The sequence below is a fragment of the Triticum urartu genome, chromosome 5A, assembly GCF_056163025.1.
Source record: "Triticum urartu cultivar PI428250 chromosome 5A, HENAU_Tu73, whole genome shotgun sequence".
Lineage (NCBI taxonomy): Eukaryota > Viridiplantae > Streptophyta > Magnoliopsida > Poales > Poaceae > Triticum > Triticum urartu.
The window spans coordinates 448,920,008-448,940,776 of record NC_141877.1 but is presented as its reverse complement, the minus strand read 5'-3'; the positions used below and the strand labels follow the sequence as shown (position 1 = coordinate 448,940,776).

The 20,769-nt window shown below is 47.0% G+C and overlaps 1 protein-coding gene across 1 annotated transcript; it reads right to left on the bottom strand.

Annotated features, from left to right (window-relative positions):
• Positions 1 to 2,236: 2,236 nt before the first annotated feature.
• LOC125556195 (GLABRA2 expression modulator-like) lies at positions 2,237 to 3,627 on the bottom strand. The gene is made up of 4 exons (XM_048718976.2): positions 3,255 to 3,627; positions 3,037 to 3,138; positions 2,683 to 2,960; positions 2,237 to 2,589 (listed from the first exon to the last, which is right to left on the bottom strand). Exons 1-4 carry the CDS (start codon positions 3,334 to 3,336, stop codon positions 2,401 to 2,403), a joined length of 651 nt encoding a protein of 216 aa, XP_048574933.1. The 5' UTR covers positions 3,337 to 3,627; the 3' UTR covers positions 2,237 to 2,400.
• Positions 3,628 to 20,769: the final 17,142 nt, after the last annotated feature.

Sequence of the window (20,769 nt, the reverse complement as noted above, 5' to 3'; positions counted from 1 at the left end):
TTGTAGTTGATTACTATATGGTTTATTTGGTGGAAGATTATATGTTCAGATCCATTATGCTATTTAATGTCCGTATGATCTTGAGCATGATTATCATATGTGAGTAGTTAGTTTTGTTCTTGAGGTCATGGGAGAAATCTTGTTGCAAGTGATCATGTGAATTTGTTATTTGTTCGATATTTTGATGGTATGTGTGTTGTGATTCCCTTAGTGGTGTCATGTGAACGTCGACTACAACGAACTTCATCATATTTGGGCCTAAGGGAATGCATTGTGGAGTAGTTATCACATGATGGGTTGCGAGAGTGACAGAAGCTTAAACCCTAGTTTATACGCTACTTTGTAAGGGACTGATTTGGATCCAAAAGTTTAATGCTATGGTTAGATTTTATCTTAATAATTTTCTCGTAGTTACGGATGCTTGCGAGGGGGTTAATCATAAGTAGGAGGTTTGTTTAAGTAAGAATAACACCTAAGCACTGGTCCACCCATATATCAAATTATCAAAGTAGCGAATACAAATCAAACCAACATGATGAAAGTGACTAGATGAAATTCCCGTGTACCCTCAAGAACGTTTTGCTTATCATAAGAGACCGTTTTGACCTGTCCTTTGCCTCAAAAGGATTGTGCTACCTTGCTGCACTTTTGTTACCGTTACCATTACTTGTTCGTTTCAAATTATCTTGCTATCAAACCACTCGTTACTTATAATTTCAGTGCTTGCAGAGAATACCTTACTGAGAACTACTTGTCATTTCCTTCTGCTCCTCGTTGGGATCGACACTCTTACTTAGCGAAAGGACTACGATTGATCCCGTATACTTGTGGGTTATCCAATTTCCGAGTGGTTTGACTCGGAATTACCTAGTCAACTCGGTCTCACTGAGTCAAATCAACTCGGTCGGTCCGAAATAACTGTGCAGCTTTTGTTTCTAAATTTTATTTGCCTTCATAGGTTGCATACGACCTTGGATTAAAATGATTTTTATATCAAAATCAACATTTTTTTACGAGACGCACAACTTTCATGTTGAAACGTTTTCCATCAGAGGCCATATTAATTGAGTTTCATGCCATTCTTTAATCTGGTGTCAACATGAGCATCTCTGAACTTGTCATAACTTTTGCATCTGAGCTCCGTTTTAGACCATCTTCATATCCATCTTGATCTTCTCAAAGAGAGACATCCGAAGTGACTTCCAATCATAAATTTGAATTAATCTTGACATGGCTTAAGCTAATTTTATGAGTGTGTCACTTTTGAGCGTCAATACCTCTACTCCATTCCGAGAGCATCAACCCGGTTTTCTTAAACTTGTGGAACAAGACTTGGTCGGGCTCAGTGTCCGTTGCATGCTCATTCCAAGCTTTAAGCACCATATCGCTGATGCCCATGATGGAGGCCCAGAAGTTTTCAAACTTGAAAGCACGGGGCCTCCGAGGGCTACTGTCCATGTTTCGCTTGCTTTTGTCTACGGTATATTTGTCTAAAATCACACATAGCAACCCACATCACCTTATCAAAAGGCTTTTGCGTGATGAGCTTGGCCAAAAAGGAATCTTCTCTTGTAGAAGAGGTTCGCTCATACGTCATGGTGAACTTGACGCTTGTGTCGGTCTTCCTAATATACACCGTTGCTAAAAGGCAAAACTCAGAGATTATGACTACGGAGTTTTGCGCAACGGCCGGCCAATGGCACCCGTGGCGGCATCCCGATGCTTTGGGATGAACCCCATTAGCCATTGTTGACACATCAAGGCGGGCCTTTTTCACCCGTGGGGGCATCCTGGTGCTTTGGGATGGACCCCATTGGCCATTGTTGACACAGGTGGGCCTCTTTCGTAGGACGAAACATACAAGTTCTCCTAACCATGTAATTTTTCACTAATAATTCTCAAAAGAAAGTTGTCTGGGAAGGACATTACATGGATATAGTGATTTTAAAAAATTTATTCGCATCAATATTGTCACGATGCAAATCAATTTGTGGTTAGATGGTTAGTAGGATAGTGGTATTCCCAGCCCACCAAAGTTCAAATTCTGATGCTCGCATTTATCCGTAAAATCTCAAAATGATATGCCGGCTCAGTCTTTTGAAGGTGTTCATAGGAGTAGGATGTGCACGTATCCATTCATATAGGATGAGTGTATGCGTGCATATATGAGCGTTTGCGTCTGTACTGTGTTAAAAACAATACGATCTTCAGCGCAAATAATAATGTCACGATCATGTGAATGCTCTTAGTAAACAGCATACTGCAATGACTCGGCTCCTCTGCAACACCCAAAAAAAATGAAAGCAGTAGGAACTGCAGAAACACTCCCACGCCCGACGATTGGCGAAAACACCAGTACCACAGACAGACCAAAGGCGTGCGCGATGCGGGTCGTCGTCGTCACGCTTGCAGGTTGTGGAAGCCGCTGAGAGCTTCTTGCAAGTGCACGACGGCGCTGCTGTAGTTGACGAAGCCCATCAGCCAGAACTCGTGGTTCTCCACCGACACGAGCTGGATGAACTTCTCCGCCGGCTTGACCTTGCTGGCCGACGGGATGGCCGCCCTCAGCCGGTGCAGAGGAATCGCCACCTGCGTCACCGGCGTTCAGTTCATCCACGATTAAACTTGTCACAAAACCACATCTTAATAACCAGACCAGAGCAAAAACTGGAGCGTACGTACCTTGTAGTAGCTCCATTCCGTGTTGTCGCCGGCGTGGGCCTCGTAGGAGAGCGGGGTGTCGCTGCAGAAGGCGACCCGGGCGGTGGAGAGGTACATGACCCCCATGACCGGGCCGGCGGACGTGGAGAGGTAGCAGGCGTAGGACTTGCGGAGCTGCTCGTCCGGCGGGGCGCTGAAGGCCTGCCGGAAGATCCTCTCGTGGCCGCCCTCCGCCAGCACCTTGGTCCCCTGCGCGATCCTCCCCACGGCCGCCTCCGTCATGCTAGGCGCCGTCCGAACTGCAGCAGATCGATCAAGGCATGTATTAATCCAAGAACATAATAAATTCATTCTGGTGATGAGTTTAGCACTCACGGTGCTGCCATGTGTTGCGCGACAGGTCCTCGGCCTTCCTGCCCGCCTCGCCGACCTTCCGCCCCCACAGCGACAGCGCGTTCTTCACCGTCTCCTTGGTGCCTGCGTAGCGTAGCGCGACAACAGAGTTCGTTTCCATCAGCGGCCAGATAGACAGTAACAAATTCACAATTTACTATTAGGTCGGTGAGCTCCGCCGCCGCGCGGCGCGCACGTACTCTTCTGCGCCGGCGCCGGCATGGCGTAGGGGTTGGCCTCCGTCGCCATCGGCGACCACGTTCTCCCGGCGGGCGCCTGCATCACAGGACCTGCAGCAGAACGGCCCGCGCTTCTTCTTCTTGTTGTTGGAGCCTGGGAAACTGGGAATGTTCCGCCTCGTGGCCGCCGCTGCCGACTATGTACTCTCGCGAGTGTCGAAACGGGTCGGTTGCTTCCGCCCGATGGCTGGCTAGCTAGTACAGTAGCTACGGTGGCAGCTCACATGGCGCGCATTCGCCATGATATAATCTACCGAACCGGGAAGTCGGGATGATGATGATGACCGGGTCACCTACCTGCCGTCGTCGTGACGTTTCGGTTGCACCGACTCCTCCCTGCGGTGATTGATTATTACGGTCAGGGGTGCGGTGGTGCCGTGGTGGGAGGAGCAGATGGCACAGTGCCACTATACAGGAGTGGTTTGTCGCTGGCCGCGTCTGTCCGGCGAGTCCCCGTCCGTCCGTGCCGTGGCGGGCGGAGCGAGGCTTGCGGTGGACGGAGACTTCGGAGGGGAGGGGTCTGGGGCCGAGCGGTACGTTTTGTTTCCACGTGACGGCCGCGGCTGCGCCGGACCGGGCCGGAACGGCAGGCCTGCTGGTTTTTAAAAGATTGACGCCGGCTGACAAGAACCCGCCCATCTTTTGTTTTTTCTGGGTTGAGATATTTTTTTTTCAAGAAACTTTCAATCTATTCGTTTTTAATCATGGCAGTACAAAGAAGAATAGAGGTAATAAAAATTACAACAATGTCCGTGGATCACCTAGCGACGACTACAAGCAGTGGAGCGAGCCGAAGGCGCTGCCATCATTGTCCCTCCCTCAGCGGACCCGGGCAAACCTTGTTGTAGTAGACAGTCGGTAAGTCCTCGTGCTAAGGCCCCATAGGACCAGCGCACCAGTGTAGCAGCCATTGCCGCTAAAAATAATCGTAGATCAGAAGGATCAAACCTATATATACCCAAACGAAGACTGACCAAGACTGGATCCAAACAGATCCACCAAAGACGAGCACGGACCGAATCCCGTGAGATCCGATGAAGATAAACCTCCACACGCCCTCCGACGATGCTAGACACACCATCGAGACGGGGATAGAACGTCGGAGACATTATTCTTATTGAGGGACATCGTCGCCATCACAGCCCCAACCAAGACGCTGACTCTAACAAGAACAAGATCCCGTCCGCCGCCGGAGAGTTGGGGGGGGGGGGGGGGGGGGATCCTCCGCACCTCCATGGCCTAGAGGCCGTCGGAAATGAGGTGGACCCCGTCGGAAATGAGGTGGACCGGCAGTGTTGTCGACGGGAGGAGAAGAGCTTTTGTTGTGGAGGAGGAAAGAGATGGTTGCTTATTATCGTGACTGCCGGGCGATGACTCTGGCCGTGTTCGCGTCAATGCACTCGGTCATGATACTGGCTACCACGGTCGACTGTAAACTTCCAAGTACTCCTATATTGTACTAGTATAAGATGTTTTATAGTCACCGCGAGGATAAAAAGGTCTTATGGTTTGAGACAATCTATATGTATGCACTTTTGTCTTTCATTGATGTGCCCTCACAATGGGGCTCCTTCGTATGGGAGAGGTTGCATGCACAAATAAATTTCACATATATATCATGACGAAATCACTACATTAATCGCTAAATTTACATTTTCAAAAGATATTCATCTCACAAAGCTATTAATCTTATTAGCGATTCGTCTTCAAATCTAAATTCGTCTTGTCCAGAATTCAATTTTTTTTATAGTTGTTAATTGTTATATTCCGATGAAATTCTGTATCAGCGCCAGCTCCTAACAAAGTGTCGCTGGTATCATCTTATAGCAATTTCAAAAAAGAATCGTCTTAGCAATTACCATGATTAAACCTAGACACGGAGAGCCTAGTACCACGGCCCAAGCCCGAAGGTTGAGCCATGCAGGGCCTCCAACTTTTGCTACGAAAGCTCAACCCGAAAAGCTCCCAAAATCAACAAATAGAGTATTTATATGTATAATAGTATGCTTAATTTAGCGGCCAATTGATTTTTTAAACATGTTTTTGACCTAGGTCCAGACTTGGAACTTTTAGTTCAATAATTATTAACCCAAATGATAACAGCCACACGTGTGGCATGTTTGCATTTTGCCTACACGCATTGATTCATGTTGATGCTGTTTTACACGAATCCTAAAGAAACCTATTGGAATTTTGGTGCCACGTAGGCGTAGCATGTTGTGTGGGCGTTAGAGCGCTTGCCAACATGACCCGCGGCGCGCGGTTGCTGGTTGCGTCATATGGGCGAACCAGTTCCCGCCCACACAGTCACCATCTAGTTCGTCCGTCTGAGGGAGAACTGCTCTTTGCCCACACGACGCTCGTACGGGGATAGATGGCAACTGTCGTTACGCGTATGTGGCAACCAGGTAAACACGTATGACAACTATGATTAACCATACATGGCAACTATGGTTGGATCACACATGGCAACACAGTTGTGCATACGTGGCAATCAGGTAAACATACATGGCAACTATGGTTGGTCCACAGTAGCAACTAGGTAAACACACATGACAATTATTGTTTAACCACATGTGGCAAGTAGTTAATCATACACGACAACTATGATTTGATTACACGCGGCAATTACCATAAATTAGACATGTCAACTATAGTTAATCAAAACAGATAGAGTTGCCATGCTTTTACAACCACATTTGTCGTCTCGGATAACTAAAGTTGCCATCCCCCGGGGTAACTAAATCTTCATCCCACGGGTAATTAACGTAGCTGCGTCAGGACGTGTGGGCATATTTGCTTCGTGCCACACGCGCGGGGTGAGAATGAGTAGTACTTGTTAGACATGTGACACGAAGTAGCCGCACCCACACGTGTGGGCAGTTCTAATATTTGCCCACACATGACCCATGTAGACCGCCTCTTGTTTACGCCACACAGCGGATGTCTAACATGCCACACGTGTAAACGTTATCAGTTTCTTTTTAAAACTTATACCTGGAAATGACTACACCTAACGATGGTAATAATTTATGGTTATTAGATAATAATGTGTATGTTATTATAATATTATTCACAAACTAGTACTGACAATTGAAGTGTTAATTACAAGTCTTACAAGCATAGCGAGTCAGAGACCGACATTAAATAACCTGCTAAGCAACCTAGTAACAAAATGGCTATGATTTTGTAACTACTAGAATAAAAAAATACGGAAATGTTAACGCCCACCCGTGTGGGCATTAACCAACTCGTCCACACGCCTTCATTGTCGTCCAACGTTTTTTACACGAATCTTGGCATGAAAAGACTGAATTTATGTGCCACGTAGGACAACTCGTGTGTGTGGCGTGTGATGGAGTTCGCGCGCATGCCGTTTTCTCTCCGCGGTCAACGGTTCGCCAGTCGGGGCGTGCGATGAAACTGATGTCGCGCCCGCACGCCACGCACCATTTCTGTTCGCCATCTCCCACGACTGCCCATTCTTCCACTCTCCCACACCCAGGCTGTCATTTGCCATGTCTTTTGAGGGGTACATGGCAACTGCCCTATTTGTGATTGTAAACAGATGACAACTCTCTTTCACCCGAACATGTTATTGTTGCCACGTCTGTTTGTAGCGCTACATGGCAACTGTCTAGTGTTAGTATGTGGCAACTCCTAAAGATACCACCATCGCCCACATGCCCGTCTCCTCTCCCACACACCAAAGCTATCAGTTGCCATGTGTTTTTGCAGGGTACATGGCAACTGCCTCTAGCGTGCTTGTAAGCAGATGGCAACTCTCTCTTTATCCGAAACATGCTTTTTGCCATGTTTTTTTAGTGCTACATGGCGACTGTCCAGTGTTAGTAGGTGGCAATTCCTAAAGTTTTTCAAATCATGGTAACTGTAGTAGACCAGACCATACATGGCAACAACTGCAGTTGCCCAAAAATGACATCCGGCACTTGACCTAAGATGGCAACTGCAGTTGAGAAACCATGGCAACTGTAGTTGTCCGACATGGCAACTGTAGTTCAGCAACATGGCAAACTGTAGTTCAGCAACATGGCAACATGGCAACTGAAGAGGGTCCGGACCATGGCAATCGCGAAGGGACGCGTGGTTACTGACACGCAGGGCGTGTGACACACGGGACGTGTGGCTCGCAGGCGGGGAGGGGAGACAGCCGAGACGAGTCGTGCAGGCCGCGTGCTCGCTCGCCCGTACGTGCTCGTGTGGGGCGATCGTGCTGCACCGGACATGCGGTCCGTGGCTGCGCGCGCCCGGACGCGGTCGTGCGGGCGGGGTCGTCTCCGTGCCACACAGGGCGTGCGGCACAACCACCCAATACACCACACGTGTGGCAGTTATCGACGTCAAGTGTGACCCCGCCCGCCACACTTGACGGAGAGAAAACGGCGTGCGGGCGAACTTCCTCACACGCCACACACACGAGTTGTCCTACGTGACACACAAATTAAGTTTTTTCATGCCAAGATTCGTACAAAAAGCGCTGGACAGCAATGAAGACGTGTGGACGAGTTGGCTAACACCCACACATGTGGGCGTTAACATTTTCGAAAATATTCGGCATGAGATCCGGTTTCAAAGACCTTGGCATGACAAAAAAAAAGTTAAAAGGGATCATCAATTGAGTTAACAAGATAAAGAGATGTCTTTTTGGATCTAAACAAATATCAAAACGAGCAGCAAAAACTAACAGAACAATTATTTTATTTCATAGCTCATACTTACATAGAGGGTAACTTAATTTTGCATGCATGCACGTACAAGAAAAGATGAGGGTCACCTATCGGGAGATCAAATTAAGGTGGCCACTATCTAATGGAATATTCTATTCACCGCTCGTAGCGAAGGATAGTGCCGTATTGGTACGAATCACACACTCAATCAGTGATATGGCACTGCTCATCTAGGCCAATTTTCGTTTGGTTGGGTTTTTTTTTTGCGAGAAAACTTCCAATCTATTCATCAACTATTAAGGTAGAACACCAGAAATAAAAATTACATCCAGTTCTGCAGACTACCTAATGACGACTACTAGCACCCAGCGAGCCAATCTATTCATCAATTTTCATTTTGTTGGTATTTTGACCCAGGATTCTGGTGTATTTTTTCCCATGGTTTTTCTGTAGGAACTTATTTTCTGGCGGTGTTCTTCGTGGATTCTTCGGTGGTTTTCCTAGTTTTTTTATTTTCCTCTTTTCGTTTGCTATTTTTAATATACTTTCTTTTTACTTTTTAAAATTCACAAAGATTTGTTGAACTCATGAATATTTCATAAAATTTGTGAACATTTTCTTATTTTTTTTGTTTTTTGTATAAATCCTAGATTTCATAAAGAATCATGATCTTTTTAATAACGCGTGTAAATTTTCGAATTTAAATATTTTTCTTAGTAAAATTGATTTTTTTTAACTATGTGTTGTTATAAACCCATGAATATTTTCTGAATTTCACAAATTTTGAAAATATTCAAAGCTAACCTATTTCTCTAACCAGAATATGCCGCGCTTTTTTGCTTGATGACGTTGTTGTTCCCGCGTTGTTTCTTAGTTTCGTCCGTGAGGCCTATGGAGGGTGGTACATCCCCTGGTATATTTATATGGATGCAGGAGGAAGAAGGCTTCGGCCCCCCCAAGGATTTGGATGTATTTGTAGTTAATGTAAGAGTTTTCTCTACTTGATATATGACCTTTGGCCTTTCCACGCAAAATCTTAATATACTCCGGTATTTATTTCTAAAAAATGAAATAAAGAATTGACCTGCAACAATAAAAGGAAACTCCTTCTATGAAACATAATTTATGTTGAGCTTTTGATATGGCCTGTGATAGCCATCATCACTATATTTTCTTCTTTCAAGAGTTCGAAACTATATTTGGTTTTGGGTTCTCATGGAATGGTACATATATTTCGTATTTATTATGTGTTTTTTAGTATTTTCTTAAAATATTAACTATGTAGAAAATCATTATTGGGGCACCGGGTCTGCTGGATACATTCCGGAGGCGGATTGTAGACAAGCAAGTTGTTACCAATAATAAAAAAAGGTTGTTACCAAGCAATGCAATGATGCTACGACACAAAAATAATAAAGATGGGCTCCTGGATACTTGTTGTATTGTTGGACAAACTGAAAAATGGAGCAGTGAGTTGCATGGTCAATTGTGTCTGAATTTCCATTGTACTCGGCTGAAGTATTGATATAGACTTCCACATCTAAAGCTAGTACAGAACTGGCGGGCTAGAGATACTGAGCAGGCTCGATCCTATGGCTGCTATAGGCGGGCAAAGGCCCACAAAGTAGTAACTGGGCCAGGCACAGTCACGGCCCAATAAGATCTGTTTTATTTTATATATGTAATTTAAATTTAAATTCGGAATATCCTCTTAAAAATGTTATTGAAATATTTGAATATTGGAAAAAGATGATGAATTTTTAAAATTCATTTGAAAAATATGCATTATGTGTTTGCAAAAAATGTACATGTAAATGCAGCGTATTTTAGAAAAATGGTCATTGATTATTTTAAAAAAGATTGTGTTTGAATAATGTTCATCGTGCATTTTTCATTTATAGAAAGGTCATTAATTTGCAAAAAGTATCTAAAAAAGCTAATGGCCAGAAAAAGTACTCCCTCGGTCCGAAAATACTTGTCATCAAAATGGATAAAAGGAAATGTATCTAGACGCTATATACATCTCCTTTTATCCATTTTGATGACAGGTATTTTTAGACGGAGGGAGTAGTAGAAAGAGTAACTAAGGAAAGCTAAGTCAGCCTAGACAGGCAAAATAATTGGCTCTACTCCAAACATATGTCGAAACACTCGTTCAACAAGTAGTCCCAACACATGCATGCACGCACGCACGCACGCGCACATATCAACTCGACTTGACTATATTTTTTGAGTTGTTGATAGATTTTGTGTACCACTTCGAAAGTTTACTCCAAGGTAAATTATGTTTGAAATTAGCTAGACATTTCGGTTATTTTGTCCGCGGTAAACCGGCTGACCCATGGGTCCGACCCCGAAGGCCTGAACCAGCGGCGGAGATGCTGATGCCCTTGCATGCTTTCACCAAAATCACCCCAATTTTCAAGGTTTTCGTGGTCCACGTACAGCCCCATAGTCGGTCCCCGATGAGCGATGACCCAAAACCATTTGTATCGGAGCTCACGCGTCAAGCTGCAACGGCCCATGGCGATCAAACAAACACTCGTTTGACCGGGCTGGCGACATGCATGACCCGCGCCGTACGTCGCGCTCTGAACACAACCCCGATGCAATCCACATACGTACATTCGCTCTGCCGGATCAGCCGCTGCTTAGCCTAGCCCAGCCTGCTCGCCCGTAGACCCACCGGCACCACAGTAAGTAACACCAGCTGCTTGCTCGCCTGTGCCGTGGCGTGGCGGGGACGACGCGTCCAAGACCGGGACGAAGGCGTGACGGCGACTAGTCTCGGCCGGCGCGCGATCCCATCTCGCCCTGCTGCGTTCTACACTTTTTACTGGCGCGTCTTTGGCCGGGCATGGCCGGCCCGGCTAAACTATGGGTAGATCACCCCAGTGTCACTGCGCTGCCACCGCGGGAGAGCCAGCCACCGAGGAGGTGAAACGCAATTAATTACAGTTGGAGGCGTAGAGCTTCGGCCTGGCCCGGCGTGCGATTATTCCCTCACCGCCCGGGGGGATGTTAAAATCCATCGATCGGCAAGCAACTTGCTTGGGTCGACGCATCGGCTCGCTTTGGCCCTGCTCATCAACGCTCTCTCCGATCAGCCAGCACGGCGATGTGGCGTGCACGGCAATATGCCCCTCCTTTCGCCGCCCCCTCCTGAATTTACCAGCAAAGCTGGACCGACGCGCTGTCGCAGTTGGTGCGCATCTCGAGCCAGCCATACGGGAGAATAACTTTGAGACCGGTCCATCCGTCCATGCACGCGCCTCTCGTGCCCGTGGGGCAGACGTGCGCCTGCCCACGGAGGCATCATGCAAAGTAATGGAGGTGCCATGCCATCCATCTTCCTTCTAGTTGGATCTAGTAGTAGTACGTACGTACCACGCAGGTAGTAGTATTGCACTCGTGAAAGAAATAAATCAACAACGATCTTGTCCCCGCGTGGCTTGTCTTCGGAACCGGCAGATGATTCGGACACCGTACTTCGGATACAAAAACCTATCGGCAGCAGTCTGAGGCGCCGTGTTTATGTATTCGCCCAAGGCTTGACCAGGGGTTAGGTGACGCGAACAGGAGATGGATCGGCAGATCAAAACCTTATAGAATGCCGACCAAGGCCATAAATACTCGCATGTGACGGCCGCTAACTCTGGGTGGATCTTGATGGGGCTTACTTAGATTAGCCTCGCACGCGCGACACAGGCTGAGAGATCGAATCTCGTGCGTGCAGGAATGCTGCTTTGGCACGACCACGAGCGAGTCATGTGACCGCCAAGCGAGTTTCAGCAACTTCTGCAAATTACACAAGACTTTGCATGCATGCTCCGGACATGGCGCGGTGCAGCGCCCAGGCTTCAAGTAGGCACGGGACCGCACGTCTACTGTTGTTTAACGATGGTGCTCTACTGTTATTAGTTGTTAACTGTTTCTTGTTTGGAACATAATGACAAGGAACGTAGAATCAAGCATAGCAATGGGTCACCTGAAAAGAAACCTAACTCAAGCTATTCTATAACGGGATTGCTATTTCCATCGACTCTTCCTTGGCTCAGCGCCGAGGCCTATCGTCGATCATCATGATCACGGCCTCACAACTGTGAAAGCACCGGCATGGCTGTATCGTCAACGGCTCTCGGCCCTCCGCCTCCCGCCTGGTGCAAGCTATCCAGGAGGACGAGGTTCCACTATGTCACCTCCTGGCTTCATCAGCCAGGCTTTGTGGAAGTTGTGCGACTTAAGTGGGAGGCGGCGGTCGCCACCCCCCAGGGTTTTCTCTGCCGCTGATGTTTGGCATCACTGTGCCAGATTGATTAGGCAGTTTATGCGAAGCTGGAGAGCTAGTCTTGGTGCGGAGCTTCGGGCTCGTAAGGGGCCCCTTTTCGATCAGATTAAGTCAGTGGATGTGCTTGCTGACGTGGCTTCAGCGCTACGCCGTTGAAGCGTCCCTTATGGCAATCTTCAAGGGTGAGGAGGCTTTTGAAGGGGGACGCCAACACTGCCTATTTTGAGGCCATTGTGGAAGGGCGGCGGCAAAAGTGTTCTATCCCGTGTTTGTGGGACGGGGATGTCCTCCTCGAGCAATCTGGGAAGACCGTGTTCCACATTTACTCCAATAAGGAGCTCTTCACGGTGAAACACCGTTCGGGGGTTTCTCTAGGAGAATTGTTGGCCAGCAGAGCCCAAAGTATCTGGGAGTGAGAATGGCAACCTCACTATGCCATTCTTGCCAAAGGAGGTGGGGTGGGTCATTGTTGGGATGAAGGCTAGTTCGGCACCATTCTCGATGGCTTACTGGTGGCCTTCTTTTAAAAGCTCTAATCGTTGCTGCAACCGTTGGTCACGCCTATGTTTAAGGAATTCTATATGTACTGGGAGTCTACGACTCTTGACATGTCTTGGCTCAGTTTGGTGCCATTACCCTGATCCCCAAAATAGTCGGGGTGACGGACATTCAACACTTTCAGCCAGTTACCCTTATTAATAGGTTGTAGTGGATTTTCTCGGAGGTATTTGCATCACGCTTTGCCCCGGCGGTGCGGCGTGTTTCTCACCCATACCAATCTGCTTTCCTAGAGGGTCATCATATTCATTTTGGCGCTTCAAGAGATAGTGCATCAGGTTAGGACACGCCTAAATACATGCGTTTTTCTTAACCTAGATTTCGAGAAGGCCTACGATTACCTCAATTCGTCCTTTCTTTGCTTAGCTCCTGAGTGACGAGGGTTCGATGCTCGGTGGTGTTTGTGGATCATGCGGTTGGTTCGGTATGGTAGCATCGCCATTAATATTAATGGGAGGTATGCCCCTTTTCTAGGTCTTCCCGAGTGTTGAGGCAAGGAGATCCGATTTCACCCCTCCCCATTAACCTTGTGGTTGACGCCCTTGCGGCTATCCTGGATAAAGCTAGGATGGTCGGTCATATCACTGGTGTGGTTGGGCATTTAATACCTTGTGGGAGTGTCACGCATCTGCAACATGCGGATGATACCATGATTATGGCAGGAGGTTCAAATCTTGATATTGTTAATCTCAAGTTCCTCCTATGCTTCGAGGCCATGTCCGGTATGGAGATTAACTTTGACAAGACCACAGTTATAGTTTTTGGGTACTCGGATGATGAGTGGCAGCGGATTGCGGGCAACCTAAACTAGAGGTTATCCTCCTCTCTCATTGCTTACTTAGGGATGCCGCTGTCGGATTCGCAGATACCCCTGAGTGAGTTCGACCCGCTTATGGGACGAGTTGCGTCTCAGAGCCTTGGTGCGAGCATACTATGTCTAAAGGGAGTATGACCCTACTTATCAACTCCTACCTTTCTAGTCTTCCCATGTATATGATGGGGTTATATATACTGCAAGAGGGGGTCATAGCTCCTTTGTTGAAGACTTTTCCTGCTTCTTCTGGTAGACGACCGATGGCCAATAGAAATACCGTATTGTGGAGTGGGTTCATATCTCCCTACCTAAGGACCTGGAAGGGATTGACATTGATATGTCCATTTTGCATCATGCTTTTATATCGATATTTATTGCATTATGGGTTGTTATTACACATTATGTCACAATACTTATGCCTATTCTCTCTTATTTTACAAGGTTTACCTAAAGAGGGAGAATGCCGGCAGCTGGGATTCTGGGCTGGAAAAGGAGCAAATATTAGAGACCTATTCTGCACAGCTCCAAAAGTCCTGAAACTTCACGGAAGTCGTTTTCAGAATATATAAAAAATACTCAGCGGAAGAAGTTCACCAGGGGGGCCACACCCTGCCCACGAGGGTGGGGGGCGCGCCCTACCCCCTGGGTGCGCCCCCTACCTCGTGGGCCCCCTGGTGGCCCTCCGGTGGCCATCTTCTGCTATATGAAGTCTTTCCATGGAAAAAAATAAGAAGCCATCTTCTCGGACGAAACTTCGCCCCACGAGGCGGAACCTTGGCGGAATCAATCTAGGGCTCTGACGGAGCTGTTTTGCCGGGGAAACTTCCCTTCGGGAGGGGGAAATCATCGCCATCGTCATCACCAACGCTCCTATCATCGGGAGAGGGCAATCTCCATCAACATCTTCATCAGCACCATCTCCTCTCAAAACCCTAGTTCATCTCTTGTATCCAATTCTTGTCTCCAAGTCCGGGATTGGTACCTGTGGGTTGCTAGTAGTGTTAATTACTCCTTGTAGTTGATGCTAGTTGGTTTATTTGGTGGAAGATCATATGTTCAGATCCTATATGCATATTAATACCCCTCTGATTATGAACATGTTTATGCTTTGGGAGTAGTTACGTTTGTTCCTGAGGACATGGGAGAAGTCTTGCTATTAGTAGTCATGTGAATTTGATATTCGTTCGATATTTTGATGAGATGTATGTTGTCTCTCCTCTAGTGGTGTTATGTGAACGTCGACTACATGACACTTCACCATTATTTGGGCCTAGAGGAAGGCACTGGGAAGTAATAAGTAGATGATGGGTTGCTAGAGTGACAGAAGCTTAAACCCTAGTTTATGCGTTGCTTCGTAAGGGGCTGATTTGGATCCATATGTTTCATGCTATGGTTAGGTTTACCTTAATACTTTTGTTGTAGTTGCGGATGCTTGCAATAGAGGTTAATCATAAGTGGGATGTTTGTCCAAGTAAGGACGGCACCCAAGCACCGGTCCATCAACGTACCAAATTATCAAAGTACCGAACGCGAATCATATGAGCGTGATGAAAACTAGCTCGACGATATTCCCATATGTCCTCGGGAGCGCTTTTCTCTATATAAGAGTTTGTCCAGGCTTGTCCTTTGCTACAAAAGGATTGGTCACCTTGCTGCACTTTATTTAATTTTGTTACTTGTTGCTCGTTACAAATTATCCTATCACAAAACTATCTGTTACCACTTATTTCAGTACTTGCAGAGAATACCTTGCTGGAAACCGCTTATCATTTCCTTCTGCTCCTCGTTGGATTCGACACTCTTACTTATCGAAAGGACTACGATAGATCCCCTATACTTGTGGGTCATCAGACATCCTTGCGCCCTACCGCATGAATGGCCCCATCCTGCTTAGGTGAGTCTAGCGGATCCTTCATGGGAAGCGGGCTTTGGCTTCAACTTTTTCAAGCGAAGTACCTACATGCCCGACCCGTACTTGCCTATGAGCATCAAGAGGGCCCTCAGTTCTGGCTATCCATCCAACGAATCAAGCATGAGATCCAGCTTGGGCTTACACTTTCCGTTGGTAATGAAGAGGGGACCTATCTTGGTTGGGTGGGAGGCGTCTATATTGTGTACAAAGTTCCCAAACGTGTTTGCTATTTGCTCAAATCCGTTGACTTTGGTTTCCACAATGGCTCAAGATGGCCAGTGGAACATAATGTTCCTATGGTCGTTTGACCATGTGGAGGCGAAGGAGTGGGCCAACTTATTGGCTACCCTCTCTCTATTGCTCACGGACTATCCGGACACCATGTTGTGCTGACTGCCCACCTGAGGGATTTTCTCGGTTGGCTTCGCCTACCATGCCTTGTGCCGCAGACCGTTCCTGCCCTGGATCCTTCCTCTACGAAAGCATCCCCTCCCTCTCAAGATAAAAATCTTTGTTTGTCAGCTACTACGAGACTGCCCCCCATCTGAGATAGAGGTGACCTAGTGGCATCGCTCCAGAGATGGAATATGCCCCTCCGTGCGGTTCCAAAGACTGGTACTCATATCTTATTCTCTTGCATTATAGCAAGATACTTTGGAGCTTTGTCTCTCAGGCTCTGGGACCTGACCGGGAAGCCTTTTAACATGGCTGGGTTCCTCCAAACTCGTGCCAAACGAACCGAAAGGAGGAGACGCCTTTTTCTGGCTTGTGTTCGTGGTGCTGACTTGAACTTTGTGGACGACGCAGGACAAGATGGTTATTGAGCAGATTTTTCTGTGATGGGCCGCTTACTCTGTCTTCAAATTCCTTGCGTTCCTATAACACTGACACCCGCTTTCTACACAGTGGTATCACTATCGGCTTGTCCTTATCATGGACGCGATGACTACTCATGCACGACAGCTGGCTTCGACTCGACACACTTGAGCTTCTTGCCACTTCATGGTCTTTTTTCCCTTTTACTTTCCTTCTTTCTTTTGGGCATGTTTATGTTTATGTTAATGCCTGTAAGTGCATCTAGTGCCACCCCTAGTTGGTTTTGGAGTATTGACGACAAATCTAGTTGAGGGACTAATGTGTTTGTGAGAATTGCAGGAAAACACAGGTAGAAGTCCCTCATTGATTCGGTTTTACTACCAGAGATGACCCCTAAAAATGTACGAAGACATTGAAGACAATGGTGGTTTATGAAGATATTCATATTGAAGACAATGACATGAGAAGACTCCCTATGAAGCTTTTGAAACTCGAAGACCTAGATCCTTCGTAGTTTTATTTCATTCATGTTGCGTCATAGGAACCACCGTACTGTTAAGTGGGGTCGAAGAGAACCAGTCAGAATGACTGAAGTGATGCCTAATTCAAATCCTATGTCTTCGAGCGAAGACTTTGAGAGAAAATCTTGTCCAGAGTCAGACAAGTCAGCTTTACTTGTAGCCCAAGTAAAGTTGTCGTGTGAGTTCAAAATTCGACCGTTGGTACACGTGTCAGTTCCTTAGTGACCCAGGGTCATTTCGGACAGATCAGGTCGGGTTGCCAAGTGGCTATAAATAGTCCACCCCCCACAACCATAAACGGTTGGCTGCTCAGATTTCAGTGCACGGCTTTTGTCGTTTAAGAGCAACCCACCTCGAAGCCTTTGAAAGAAAAATTCCCAGTGAGGAGAAAAGCCCTAACCACCCAGAGCCAGAGCAAATTGGGCATCACTTAAGTCTTCGTGTCTGTGTGATCTGAAGACTTATTACACTTGAGGACTGTGCATTCTCCAGACGGTTAGGCGTCGCGTTCTGAGCATCCAAGAGAAATTATGGATTGTCAGTGAACGAAATCTGTGAAGGTTTGGGAGTCTACCTTGAAGAATTACCTGAGTGATTGGGCGAGGTCTGTGTGACCTTAGCTCAAGGAGAAAACGGTGAGGACTGGGTGTCTTGGACTAAGTGTCCTTGACTGGGTGTCCGGGACTGTGTGTCCTTTGGTTTAAATACCTAGCCGCTCCAACCAGACGTACAGTTGTCACAGCAACTGGAACTGGTCAAACAAATCATTGTCTTCAACGCATCACTGGTTTCATCTTCACTTCCTTTCACTTACAGTTATTCATTGTGAAGCCATTGCATGCTTGCTTTATCTTTTGTCTTCACAACATGAATGTATGATCTGTTTGGCTTCATAACTTCTTCCTACCTGATCCTTATTACACTGAAGCTGTTTGTCATTGCGCTTTCACTCTATTGAATACATGACCATGGCTGGCCTAGTGTAATCTAACTTCCGCTGCATAGTAATAGGCATGATCTTCACTGTTTGTCTTCACAACTCTCACGTTTCGAAGACTTTCATAAAAATCGCCTATTCACCCCCCCTCTAGTCGATATAACGCACTTTCAATGCCCCGACAGACTGATTTTATTTTTGCTAAGACACTTGTACTGCTTGTCTGGATATGGCGGTTGCTTTATTCGAAAACGGGGCGAAAGCTTGATTCAGAGAGAGTTTGTTCACTGTAGTTGGGCTCAGCAAACCTTTCCTTCTGCTCTAAGCATCATTATCACACCTTTCAACGTACATCTCTTGTGATGTAACCTCACCTATACTTTTTTCTCTACTCTTCTATTAATGGAATGATACACAACATTAGAGTATTTCCTGGAAAAAATCACCAACTTTTAAATCATCTGATCTACTTTCAGTGATTCGTATGGGTTTTTCTTCGTGCAATTTTACTCTTTTTATTTTTATTTTTTGCGAGTAGCTTGCACAACTGCAGCCACGTGCAAGTACCGTTGCATGGTGATTGGCCTAGCCCAACTACAATTACACGCCCTCTATCTTGGCGCAAACGCACATCTCTCGGCTATGTGCAACTATAGTTGTATCCTTTCACACGCACCGCATACCGCGGCCCGCAAGCCTAGTGCAATTGCACATCTATTGCCCATGCGAAATTGCAATTTCTCACACTCTGGCCTAGCGCAATTGCACATCTACAGCCCCCCTCCCCCCACACACACGCAATTGTAGTTACACACATGTCCATCGACCACCCCCAACTATCGTACATCCGTCACCGATGTGCAACTATATTTGCATCCCTCATCAGCGGCGTGAAGGGTGTTGGGGAACGTTGCAGAAAACAAAAATTTTCCTACTCGTTTCACCAAGATCCATCTAGGAGTTCATCTAGCAACGAGTCATCGGATGCATCTACATACCTTTGTAGATCGCGTGCGGAAGCATTCAAAGAACGGGGATGAGGAAGGCGTACTCGACGTGATCCAAATCACCGATGACCAAGCGCCGAACGGACGGCATCTCCGCGTTCAACACACGTACGGGACGGGAGACGTCTCCTCCTTCTTGATCCAGCAAGGGGGGAGGAGAGGTTGATGAAGATCCAGCAGCACGACGGCGTGGTGGTGGATGCAGGGCGTCACAGTAGCAGGGCTTCGCCTATACTACGAAGGAGAGACGTAACGGGGAGAGAGGGAGGCGCCAGGGGCTGGGGTATGAAGTCCCTCCTCTCCCCCACTATATATAGGAGGACCAAGGGGGGGTGGTGCGCAGCCTAGGAGATCCAATCTCCTAGGTGCGGCTGCCAAGGGGAGGTTTCCCTCCCCCCCAAGGCACCTAGGGGTGCCTTCCACTAGTGGGACTCCTCCCCCATGGAAACCCTAGGCGCATGGGCCTATAGGGGCTGGTGCCCTTGGCCCATCTAGGCCAAGGCGCACCCCCTACAGCCCATGTGGCCCCCCGGGACAGGTGGCCCCACCCGGTGGGCCCCCGGGACCCCTCCGGTGGTCCCGGTACAATACCGATAACCCCGAAACTTGTCCCGATGGCCGAAACAGCACTTCCTATATATAATTCTTTACCTCCGGACCATTCCGGAACTCCTCGTGACGTCCGGGATCTCATCCGGGACTCCGAACAACATTCGGGTTACTGCATATACATATCTTCACAACCCTAGCGTCACCGAACCTTAAGTGTGTAGACCCTACGGGTTCGGGAGACAAACAGACATGACCGAGACGACTCTCCGGTCAATAACCAACAGCGGGATCTAGATACCCATGTTGGCTCCCACATGCTCCACGATGATCTCATCGGATGAACCACGATGTCGAGGATTCAATCAACCCCGTATGCAATTCCCTTTGTCAATCGATATGTTACTTGCCCGAGATTCGATCGTCGGTATCCCAATACCTCGTTCAATCTCGTTACCGGCAAGTCACTTTACTCGTACCGTAATGCATGATCCCGTGACCAGACACTTGGTCACTTTGAGCTCATTATGATGATGCATTACCGAGTGGGCCCAGTGATACCTCTCCGTCATACAGAGTGACAAATCCTAGTCTTGATCCATGTCAACCCAACAGACACTTTTGGAGATACCCGTAGTCTACCTTTATAGTCACCCAGTTACGTTGTGACGTTTGGTATACCCAAAGCACTCCTACGGTATCCGGGAGTTACACGATCTCATGGTCTAAGGAAAAGATACTTTGACATTGGAAAACTCTAGCAAACGAACTATACGATCTTGTGCTATGTTTAGGATTGGGTCTTGTTCATCACATCATTCTCCTAATGATTTGATCTCGTTATCAATGACATCCAATGTCCATAGTCAGGAAACCATGACTATCTATTGATCAACGAGCTAGTCAACTAGAGGCTTACTAGGGACATGTTGGTGTCTGTTATTCACACATGTATTACGATTTCCGGATAACACAATTATAGCATGAATAAAGACGATTATCATGAACAAGGAAATATAATAATAATGCTTTTATTATTGCCTCTAGGGCATATTTCCAACAGTCTCCCACTTGCACTAGAGTCAATAATCTAGTTACATTGTGATGAATCGAACACCCATGGAATTCTGGTGTTGATCATGTTTTGCTCTAGGGAGAGGTTTAGTCAACGGATCCGCTACATTCAGGTCCGTATGTACTTTACAAATCTCTATGTCTCCATCTTGAACATTTTCACGAATGGAGTTGAAGCGACGCTTGATGTGCCTTGTCTTCTTGTGAAACCTGGGCTCCTTGGCAAGAGCAATAGCTCCAGTGTTGTCACAGAAGAGCTTGATCAGCCCCGACGCATTGGGTATGACTCCTAGGTCGGTGATGAACTCCTTC

Bases quoted from the DNA above. Each gene is read 5' to 3' on its own strand.
- LOC125556195 (XM_048718976.2), bottom strand. From the start codon at position 3,336: ATGCAGGCGCCCGCCGGGAGAACGTGGTCGCCGATGGCGACGGAGGCC. The intron at 3,139-3,254 runs GTACGTGCGCGC...TACGCTACGCAG, and splicing joins GCCGGCGCCGGCGCAGAAGA to GCACCAAGGAGACGGTGAAG. The intron at 2,961-3,036 runs GTGAGTGCTAAA...GATCTGCTGCAG, and splicing joins GCGCAACACATGGCAGCACC to TTCGGACGGCGCCTAGCATG.